At 37.7% G+C, this 12,430-nt stretch overlaps 1 protein-coding gene across 1 annotated transcript; it reads right to left on the reverse strand.

Moving 5' to 3' along the window:
* Positions 1–640: 640 nt before the first annotated feature.
* LOC124280352 (SPRY domain-containing SOCS box protein 1-like) lies at positions 641–11,323 on the reverse strand. The gene is given in 5 exon segments (XM_046716257.1): positions 641–2,241; positions 4,627–4,801; positions 4,803–5,225; positions 5,227–5,493; positions 11,140–11,323. Coding segments are annotated over 4 exon segments (837 nt in total). The 5' UTR covers positions 5,335–5,493; positions 11,140–11,323; the 3' UTR covers positions 641–2,110.
* Positions 11,324–12,430: the final 1,107 nt, after the last annotated feature.

Consider the following 12,430-nt stretch of genomic DNA (forward strand, 5'->3'; position numbering starts at 1 on the left):
GAATTGATTTAATCAGACCCAGTAGAAAGTGACCTTTTCCATATTCCTTCTTAAACCTATTTTCTTGGAGCTAAACTGTTTTGTTTTACCCCAGATAACAGGCCAACAACCTGCCAGCTTATGTATGACATGTTAGCCTACTAACACACATCACTCTGGGAATTTGTCCTTCACCACAAGGTGTAATGATTCACTAATATGATCCATGATTATAATTCCAAATCTGCTTCAATCTGTATCGACACATTGTACACGTTGTGGATGATACACAGATTTTCTTTTCCTGCCAGTAAATTACAAACATTTGACTCTGAAATATTATATAAATTTTGTGCTAATTATCATGATCTGTACTGTAGAAACTTCATATAGTGTTTCCACCTCAACAGTAGTGATATTGACTGTAATCCAACTTTATAAGAGAATACTGACGAGCTCGGTAGTAAATAAAATCAATATGGTTATGGTTGAATCTTATACTAAACTGACTGACTGACTGAGTTTGGTTTTAGGCTGCTTTTAGCAATATTCCAGCAACATCACGGCAGGGGACACCAGAAATCTTATACTAAATGTGAGATCAGTTAAAAAGTGAGTCAGTTATGTAGTCAGTTAAAAATGGAAGATGAAGGAATATTCATTTTCTAACAAGTCAACGGAAAAGGGTTTTACACAACTGCTTGCACCTAACAGTTCCTGAGACTGGCAACAAAGAATTAGCTGTTGTTTCCAGTTGCCTGTCATTTATATTTTATTTTAATTTATTTGATTAATTTGTATCTTATTATAGTATTTCCTGTAATTTTATGCTGAATGTCAGTGAAACATATCAAGATGCCCTTCCATGAGAACAGATGGTCAGGTTGATATTTTAAATAGCAGCACAGCACATAGTAAATAGCAGTACTGATACTCTTACAGAAACACTGCAATTCAATGTACATAAAACTAACAGAATTATGCCAGTAGCACCAAAATATTTACAGATTAAATTGGATATTTTTACAAAGAACATATGGACATTTCTTCAGCTTTAGCAGCAATCCTTTGGAACTTACCAAACTTGACAAGGAGGCGTTCTTGGTGAATATTAGGAAGATGCCGTAACTACTACTACAATCTCACATGACCATAGCAGATGTTCAGTTACCATGGTAACTATAAAATTCATGTTCTATGGATATCTCGACATTCTTTGGAGTTTGCATACTGATATGTGTAGAAAACTTGTCATGAACCTTACTGTCACATAACCATTGTGTAAATTGGTTTCTTCAGGAAATTCTATCTTGAGCACCACTCTCGCCCTCTTGCTGACAAACGGGAATAAACATGTGGTAATTGGAACTTGAGGAAATTTGGTAAAATCTGTGCAATAGTTGTAGTAGCAAACATTGTCAAATATGCACTGATTTCCTAATGGTAAAGGTGTTGATAACAAGGACAGTGTGTTGTGAGCTCAGCTACACACTGCTTAAACATTTCAATCTCAAAAAGTGGGCTTATAAATACCATTGTTACAATAAAATTGTAAAACTTCAACAAGTTACCATAAAAGAAAAAGCAGAAAATGCTTTCGATTTTAAGATAATTCAATGAAGTATTGGGCAGCCAAGACTTTTTTAAAAAAAGCGTTATACGAGGTATGGCCACTGAAATCAGTTGCTACCTAAAAGCATGAGACAAAACAACTTTTAGAATTGTCACTGACATATTTCAATGCAACTGTCTGTCCTAGAGCAATTACCAGCATTGGGAATCATTGTAAAACAAAGTTCATACCCACATAAAATCTCAAAAATCACATATTATCAGTGCTGCATTCACACGACTCATTAAAAAAAATCACACATTTCATAGAACATGCGGCATCATTGTTTAAAAAATATATAATGTTCCTAATTTGGCTCAATTGTCCAGCGTGTCAAAGTTGGTGATATGGAGTGTTGTGTAAATTGCATTCCAGAGCCTCCCCAATGGAAGAGTGGAACAAGCCATCTCCAACACCCCCTTCACAAGAAGAATGAACTGGTCTGCTTCAAGGCAGACAAACAGTATGGGGTTCCTGGATCACAACTATTCTTGTGTATGCGTCCGACGTCGGTCCACGCTATGATTGGTACAGCAAGTAACTCTTAAGGGAATTGGGTAGAGGAAGTCGGTGTATTTCATGTAATCTGTTCTTGCCCAACTGTTGTCGAACGGTGCGTCGACATATGTCCATAAGAGGCAACGGCTCAGCTGAAATAGATATGAACACTTCATAAACATACAGTTATGGTGACTTGTTAGGGTTGAAATTGTAAAATGGAATTGATGAATATAACAGTAAACTATGTTTATCAAACACACGCTTACAATAGAGGTGTGACGATACAGAAATATCTCGATACGATACGTATTACGATATCTTGGAACGATACGATTCGATTCGATGCATATCACGATATGCTATCTTTAGTTATTTTCTTTCAAAATGTATATTTTGATAGCAAGTAACAGTGTAAATTTTGACATAACCGCCAATTTCTGGTAAAAATTAATAATTTTAAGGTCAACGATACATATCACGATACGAAAAAAAGTATCGATATATTTATTGTCAGAAAAAGTATCACGATTATCGATACTACGATATATCGTCACAGCTCTAGCTTACAACATAATGGTTGATAGGACTGTTGTGAATTTTAGTAAAAATGTGTATGCACATACTGAAAAAATACAGAATGGGCAATGGAGTGAGTATGGTTTTATGCTGCTTTTAGCAATATTCTAGCAATATCACGAGGGACACCAGAAATGGGCTTCACACATTGTACACATGTTGGCAATCAAATCCAAGTCTTCAGCAAAAGCTTCAACCACTAGGCTACCCCACCGCCCCTAATGGTGAACCATGGGTTCTGACGGGGTATTCCATGTAGCCTTTTATATACCCAAGATGAGTAAATTTTATATCATAAAAACCAACACAAAATATACATAAACAGGATAAAACTGCTTTGTAAAAGTTGTGCATGTGATCCTGGAAACACAAAACCAGTTGTTTGGCATTTGTAAAATACAAATTTCAGTACTGAAATTAAAGCAGAATGAGCTGCCCCAATGTTTCCTTGCAGACACCCAACAGGCATTCAGGTCACATTCAGCTTGACAGCTAGTTTGCTACTTACATGCTTTATGTACTAAGTTAGCCAAACATAATAACTGTTGACTAAAGGCCAAAATTTTTAATGACATCTGATTCATTACACCTAAACACATAAAATAAGAATTGCCATTTTACGTTTCACTTCTCCAGTTTTAAAAATAGCCAAAAATCAAAAGGAAAACGAACTGTGACTGACACAAAATACTCGCTTAAACTGAAACAATCAAACAGAATATATGAAGACAAAAACTGCTTTTAGCCGAATAATAGATTATTTGTTAGGATCATTTTACATATGTATCTGGACTGTGACAGAGGTGACAGCTGTACAAACTTTACAGCCAAACAGCCCTACATCAAAATGCAGAGTCAGCATTACTAAGTCCTATATCACCTAGATCGTGTCATTCTGTCAACACTGTCACCAAGACATTGGACATATCTGGGGAAAATTCTCTTGTTGAAAACTGTTTTTTCCCTAATTCAGGGGCTCTATACTATATTACTAAATCACATTGTTGCAACATTAATGCATTATTGATAAACTAAGCAATAAAGCCTCTTTCTCTATATTGATTGATTGAGTTTAGTTTTACGCCACCATATGGTGCTGGTCTGCAAATAATCGAGTCTGGACCAGACAATCCAGTGATCAACAGCATGAGCATCGATCTGTGCAATAGGGATTACGATGACATGTGTCAACCAAATCAGCGAGCCTGACTACCTTATCCCATTAGTTGCCTCGTATGACAAACATGGGTTACTGAAGATCAATTCTAACCCGAATCTTCATGGACTCCTCTATACAGTGGAAGCTGTCAAAACAGGCAGTTGTCCAACCTGGCAAGTTGTCAACACCGGCATAAAATCTCAGTCCCATCCGTGGCTAGTGCAATTATCATCATTTAAAAGCTCTGCAATCCGGCAGCTGTCTATTCCGGACCTCGGCATGAAATGAGCCGCCCGAATGTGGGTTTATGCTGTAATCAGCGCTGTCTAATCCGGCGTGTGGCGAGGATTCGGCTGGATGTTTATTGTCACCAATTAATCTTGCGTTGAAACAACATGGTTGCCCACAAAGACATTTTAATCTGAGTGAGTTGACATGTTTTATTGTGATAGAACAATGTATATGAGACAGACAAAACTTGTTCACTTCTAGTCGGAGGTAACGTGTCATCTGTACAATCCGGCACGCTGTCCAAACCGGATTATTTCTTTAGTCCCGACGAGTGCCGGTTTAGACAGCTTCCACTGTATTGGTCCTTTTATATCAATGAATTACAAGTCACCCCCACAAAGTCATTACATTTGTTAACACTAAAACAACGAAATTGGAAAACAATGTACTTGTCGAAATTATGGGATTAAATATCAGCATCTTAGCAGGTCTGGATAAATTCCTGAAATTTTTATAAGAACACTGCAGAGGCAGAATCTGGTAAGCAAACTGATGTTAAAATACTTACGATCAAGGCCACCGATGTACCTCATTGTGATTTCACAATGGCCCCACACAGCACTGACTATGGGGTACAGCTTCTTCCCCTTCAGTCCCCTGAAAGCCACACCCAGGTATTGTCCGTCTACAACAAAACTAAGAGTTCCTTCATCCATATCTAACACAACTAGGAAACTGTCCGGGCACCACAAAATTCTCATCTGGGTTCAACAGCGTGGGATATGTTAGTCCAGGATTGTTCTTCATATCGTGGTAGAGTTTATTCCTGCCGAGATCCCAGCCCCAGGATTCTTTACTACTGCCGACTAGGCTCTGGTATCCCACACAGTGTAATGGCCCATCGGTCGTAGACACGCCCACCACTGCATGGGTCCCTCTTTGTCGTGTACTCCACACAATTTCCCAAACATGGAGTCCCCTTGTGTAGCCCACTCGGCCACGAATACAATCTGTACTTTGAGCAACAGGATGCCGATGAAACGTCATGGCATCATCATCCTTTACGAATATATTTAGAGATCGGTCATCTGGATTCCAGGCATGAGACAGTTGCACGTCCCTTGGCGCTGGAGGCATGTCCAGAAGCGCGTCAAGACGACTAGGTTTTTTGGAAATCTGGATTGTACGCTGGCTCTCTGTTGATAGCCTTGTATGTTGGTTCTCGTGAATTAGAAATAGTTTTAATACCACCCGATACTTTCTGGCCCATGTTCATTTCTTGAACTACACAACCAGTACACGGAAACTGTATCGTGATCACAGTGATCCTAAACAGCAGACTGAGTCTACACTAGCACTGCTCATTTGACAGGGTGGGTAGCTGGACAACACTGCCTGCCTTACACAATTCCTGGCTCCGGCAACAACACCTTTCCTGACAACAGAAAACACAAGTCACATTTTTTTCAGATAACAAATAAAAAAAAATCACAAAGATGGGGTGAAAAAACCCCAAATAATTGATCATGACGAAGCAAAGTAAGTAACACTGGTAACCTCAGTTTGCTAGAGACAAAGGCCAACAGAACATTTTTACATACATTTTTAGAGATATTAAAGATACCGTAACACTGCTTTGAATGAATGAGTAGGGTTTTATGTCGCATTTAGCAATATTCCAGCAATATCACGGCAGGGGACACCAGAAATGGGCTTCATACATTGTACCCATGTGGGGAATTGAATCCAGATCCCCCAAACGCTTTAACCACTAGGCTATCCCACCGCCCCAACACTGCTTTGACCAGTATTCCTGATTTATCACTATATGGCATATCTTTGTGAGAGGAAAGTCTGTAACTACACTGGTGGAACACACAAGCAAAGGCATGACACTGACAAACCTTAAAACATAATTAGGGGATCAAATGATGTGATTGTGATTGTGAGCCATCTTTAACAACTAAGTGACCAGTGGCCCGATGCTCAAAGCGTTCATAGCACTATGCCATTTATAAGCCAATGATATTGTACGAGTTACGATAGCTTGTAAAGCTACAAACGCTTTGTGGTTTGGGACCTAGTGCAGCATAAAAACATACTGACGATAAGGTGTACCAATACAGTAAAGTTGTGAAATGATGAATATGTCACTACTATGTAGGGGGTTAAATTTTTATATGGATTCAACATTTAATTAGTTGATGAGATATACTTAAGAATCCTTGCAAGTAGAGGAGTGAGTACGATTTTATGCTGCCTTTTGTAATATTCCAGCAATATCATGACGAGAGACACCAGAAATGGGCATGACACTTTTCAGCTGGTTGTCGAACAGCCAAGTCATTATTCCCATATTTACACCAGTACAACCTGTATTGTGTTGTATGGATGATGATACAGAGGCTATAAACCAATGTATTCTAGGCCTTGTATTGTGATAAAATACTATATTGCCATATCACTATGCCAACAACAATGTGCATTTCTGGCTCATGATCATGAACTTACCTTCATCTTCATACTAATCACACACAAACAATCGATTTTATACACAAACAAAAATTCAATATCCTTCGATAATTAATCTAAGTTCAGTCCATTTCTACTCAGTTTTCACAGACAAATGGTTAATGATTGTAAACTGAAATACATTTCAATGTTTCAGAATGAGAGGTTAGCCACTGGTAAGAAGCCTGCTACTAATAAAAATCCTCTTAAGTCAAGTAAGCTGATCTTGCAACAGTTCATGTAACAACATTAAACACTGTTAATAATGCAAGGTATGATGTTTGGGCTAGAAAGCTCAATTTTTACGGTGACTATCGCTTTAAAGTAAGCCTGAAAGTAAGGTCCTTGTTGTAACAAAGAGTTGAAATTTAGAAGGTCCTAGAGTCATATTGCTGTAAAGCACAACGACGTTCCAATTATTTTAAACAAAAGCACTTTGTCCAACAAGATCTGTATTTCATATTTTAAAGAAACACCCATTTGTTTTACATTACTTTAAAATACAAACAAGTTACAAAACTGGCAATACCATGGACACAAAGTACACATTCATGATACACGTTCAGAATCTGTACTGGGAAATATACACCAAAATAGACACTGTTTGGTATTTAGACATGTGCATAGCCTGTCACTCATTGTAAGTGACCAATTGTATTTTGGATGCGTAAAATCATATATACACACACGTCTTGGGTAAAAATCAAGATGACTTTTTACCATTGTTTTGAGTTGTGTTTCAAAATTAATAATGAAACTGAGGGCCCTTGAATACAATACAAAAGAATAAGATAAGCCAAAATTTTGAGGACCTAAAAAGCAGTCCGTAGAAAGGGGTTGGCTTATCTACAGGTTACACTTTTGTTAAAACGTATTTTCTGGTGGTAAGAAACCGACATCATATCGCTCACAATCGTAATCTCACAGACCCATATGAACTTGCAACACTGCAATAGGCATATCCATTATCTAGCTGAATAAACCACTGTTTGTAGAATTTAGTCATCCAAACCCTAAAAATTCAATTTATAAGAATAATTTTCCGCACGTGTCATGAGACTTGAAGCTTTTTTCAAGTGTTATAAAAAGTGATCAAAAATCTTACTTCCATCTGTTGTCAACCACCATCCAAAAGTGGCAAGCATGCAAAATTAGTGAAAAGAAAAATATCTCCTGAGTATCATTGACTGAGAATTGACCCAAAAGCTTTATGCAACAATTCTAGAAGTAACGTTACGTAATCCACTGATTAGCACATGTCGCTCATCAGCTGAAGGCCCACAAGGGGGTAGCACTGGGTCATAACGAGTTCAATAGCCGAGGGATCCTTCAACTAATGTATCGCTAATAGCACACATCTATGATGTAGAATGCATGGATGCACATTCAAGTAATTTCCATACTAAGTCAACAACTTTGATTGTTGCTAATCATGAGAGAATAAAATCTGATAAACGATGAATCAGGGTTCTATGTGATGCAGAAATGGGCATCCAGTATGCACAAATGTTTAGAATGGCTGTAGAAAAATATATATTGCATCCCGATGGACACATAATAATATTCACTGAACCCAAATTCTCAACACAAAATGTGAAGTTTCTGTTGTGAACACAATTATTACATCTTATACTGAAGTGATTGAGTTTAGTTTTATGCCACTTTTAGCAATACTCCAGCACTATGAGGACGGGGGAAACCAGAAATAGGCTTCACACATTATCGAACCCAGGTCTTCGGAGTGACGAGCTAACGCTTTAACCACTAGGTTATCCCACTTGTCCCGGAAGTACATATGACCCTTTCACATAAGGGGTCCCGTGAATCTGTCAGTTTTGTAGATCCAGGAAAACCCAGTGGCTGCTTATGTGAACAAATTAACAGAATATGTGTTTTGGGATCTTCAAATATTTTTTAAGTACAATAGTTAGTGACACGTCACTGGAATGTATTTAATTGCGCATGACATGCTTTTTTTAATCATTTATCAGGTATACATTTTAGTGCAGACACACAAAACAATTATTACTTCGACTACAAATATTAATAGCTTTTTATCTAAATATTGTTTCCTTTCACGTCAGATTCACAAAATTGAGTCACCTTTCAATGTACAGGGAAAGGAAATGATGTATAAGAAACTGAGGTCAACCAGATAGTGGCAATAAAATAACTACTATCCACAATTTATTGGCCAATGAATCATTGAATGTTTATAGCTCATCTTGATTTGTCATAACTGAAAAATCCCAAGTGATAATAAGCATATCACTGGACATGTCTTATTTTGATATTTGGTCCATATTTTGCCCAAAGTGAATGATGATTATTGCGGACATCAGCACAAATATCAGTAAATAATGGAATAGAGACCTACAAGACAGACTATCAGATACCCACTGTTTTCAGTCACCTCATGACAAACCTAGGTTACTGACATTCTGTTCAGCCTGGAATGCACATGCTGATGTATGGTGCATGATTCCTGGGCTTTCATGGTTTCATACCGCCAATAGACACATAAATATGTTGGTCCCAAATTGTCTTGAGATGGGTGGTGGGGTAGCCTAGTGGGTAAAGTGTTCGATTGTCATGCCAAAGACCCTGGTTTGATTCCCCACATGCGTACAAGGTGTGAAGCCCATTTCTTGTGTCCCCCGCTATTATATTGCTGGAATATTGCTAAAACTGGTGTAAAACTCACAAGAATTGTACAAACCTAAGAATTTTGCACAACCACTATAGGGTGATTCAGCATTTTGGAGAAAAATCATCCCAGTGGTGAATTGGAGCAAAAATGTAACCTAAGGGGGAAAATATTCAAGACAAGCAAACTACTTATTATTCCAGACACAATCACTGTTGACAAGTGCCAGATGAAACACTGGTACAATCCAATCGTAATTTCCTTAATTCTTTCAAAACAAACACTGACAAGGACCTACTCAAAGTGAAACCTGACCATACAGTTGTGGAAAATCCATAATGGTGTTAATATATGCTGAACTACAAATTTTAACACAGACACACCCAAGGATATATATTATTTGAATCATCTGTAAAGACATTGCGAATCATTTTAGTTCCCTCTGCTAATTATAAAGGTTCCTTCTTGTGAGCTGACGCAAATAATTCAGTTTTATGCTGCTTTTAGCAATATTCCAGCAATATCACAGTGGGGGGACACCATAAATGGGCTTCACACATTGTACCCATGTTGGAAATCAAACCCAGGTCTTCGGTGTGACGAGCGAACGCTTTAACCACCGCCTCATACATAATGAAGTACTAAAGGGTAGAGTAATAAAATAATAACATACATTCAATAGGATATCTATAGATATTTGGCTAAAAACATATTGTATTAGTGAAGGAACACAATTGATTTTGTTAAAAATGGGACAATTTTTATTACTAAACCAATAGTTGAATTAATCAAAACATATTTTGCACACAATGTATTTGGCTGGTCAACAGATTATAAAAAAGGTTCATTCATAACACCTGAAGGTGTAAATGAAAGAAGCCTAAACTTACATAGGTATTTCCTGAGCATTAAACAAATATGGTTACAAGCTGATCAAGTCTCTTGCCATACAGACTGGTACATTACTAACTCATGTTTATAAGGATAGTAAGGTTAATACTTCTTCATATGCTCATTCTTCTGTGAAAATAATATGCCCCAAACACCAAACAAACAATTGACAAAATGTGTCTGATCATGTTGTATATTCAAGTCTATACCAATATGTACAACACCTTGGTAAGCATAACTGGATAACTGAAATAATACTTTATAACATTCTATAACACTGAAAGTGAAATGAACCATTAAGGCCTAACAAAAATAAAAGAACGACACCGAACAGCTGATTATGACAAAGGGTAGTCTATGCCTTTGTTATGCCAAAGTCATAACATTGTTCAATGACTGTTTGTAAACAAAGACTGTTGTGTCGATTTTATCAAATCAAATTAGCTGATTGGAATTAAAGTTACTAATGCACAATGAAATATGAATAAAGAAGAGGACACTTCGATCAGCTGTTACTTAACATGGCCTTTTCCAGCGTTCGCTCAACACATGCCCCAAACAATGTCACGTTCTTTTGTTCAGGTCAAGCCGTGTCTCCCCAGCTGACGATTTAGACAGAATAGGATCATAATGTGATTCTCAGAGTATTTGTGTATCAGACCTATTTAGTAATCTACCTGCAGTACCATTAACAGAAAATATAAAACACAAAGAGTACTTTCAACATAAAATTATCCCATTGTACAATGACACTACTTTCCTGGCCTTTGTTGTCAAGCGAAAACATACCCATTGCTGAAGAAAAAAATCAATGGTGCTACGTTGAAGGTCTCATGTTGGAATTGGAGGGCGAACAATTCATCGGTTAGAATTGTATACACTGTAACACGAAGTTTGCTCCCTCGGGGTGGGTGCACAAATTTCCGAAGGAAACTTGACAGACCCAACATCGTCGCCATATGTAGCGATACTATGGTCGCGGCCAGCGAAACAAGGGTCGGCCTCGCTAACTTACCAACATACATTACTCACCTCGTCTAGAAAGCTCCCTTATCGGTTGGACAGACTTATTACACATTCTACTAACATCTGTGGAGTAAAAACTGACTAAAACCAATGAAATAAAATAGATATACTCTTTCTAAGTGACTCATATTCTGTCCAAATGAGCCATAATAGAAAACCAAAATGGCGAGCTATATTGGTGTATCACGTGACTCGCAATATCATGTGACGTCACAAGTTTAACAGCGTGGATTTCCCTTTTCTGTCATAGGCTGTAATCGTGAAATCAATAATCACACCACATCTAAAGCCAGATGGAAAGAGGTCTCTGCGATTCACAGATTCTTGGTATATTTCAAATAATCTACAGTTAATTTAATCTGTGGATAATTTAAACGATTGAATACAATTTTAGTCTGATCGATATATATCGAAAGAAACCGTATCCATTACACGACATTAATATGTTCGACATATTAAATAAATGTTTGTTTAAAAGTCAACGAAAAACAAAGAGTCTGTTTAATTTGGGAACATGTTTGAGTTAAATATATATTGGGGACGTGGCGTATACTTTGAGTGTTCGCTTGCTTCAGAGCGGCAGATGGCGCTAAATATCCCGCCTGATTGTCATGAAAATTGAGGGACGCCATTTATTGTACATATGTCGTTCTTAACGCCAGAAAGGTCAAGGGAATGACGTCGTAATTTTTTAAAAATAATTCCAACCGAAACGTTTTAAATAGGAATTAATTCGTTCTGAATTTCTACACAGAAAAAACACTTTCCTAATACTGTAAACGAGAGAAAATTGAATTTTGTCAGAAACGCCGTGGTCGTGGGAATTGTGTAATCGGACAATTGTTACATAGAGCCAACCACGTGCCAAATGTGATTGTTGCATTGGGAGTCACTCAAGCGGAAATCCATTGTGTTGCACGGACCTCCACTCGTGAGGACAGCTGTCGGTAATTGAGGCCAAGCACCCCCTTGTTGATGGGGACAAAATCCCGAAGTAATGAAGCAGCGCCTGGAAATTTATTTTGACACATCTTTCAAAGGCATTTGGCAGGCAGTTAACTGATAAAGAACAGTCAGCGTTTTTATTCTTTTTGTTACAACTGATCATCAATAATATTTTAAGATCATTTATTGAGTTATAGTATGGTACTGGACACGTGTTGCCATGGTCAGGGGCACAGCATGGCGTATGACTGGGACCCCTACCAGCTTGTAATGTACCGGGGTGTCATGATCTCTACTAGCCAATTCATGTTTAAATATCCAGTTATATGGGGATATCGTGGAGCAGGGAGGG

This window comes from Haliotis rubra, unplaced genomic scaffold (assembly GCF_003918875.1).
Source record: "Haliotis rubra isolate DU_JTF1 unplaced genomic scaffold, ASM391887v1 Scf265, whole genome shotgun sequence".
Lineage (NCBI taxonomy): Eukaryota > Metazoa > Mollusca > Gastropoda > Lepetellida > Haliotidae > Haliotis > Haliotis rubra.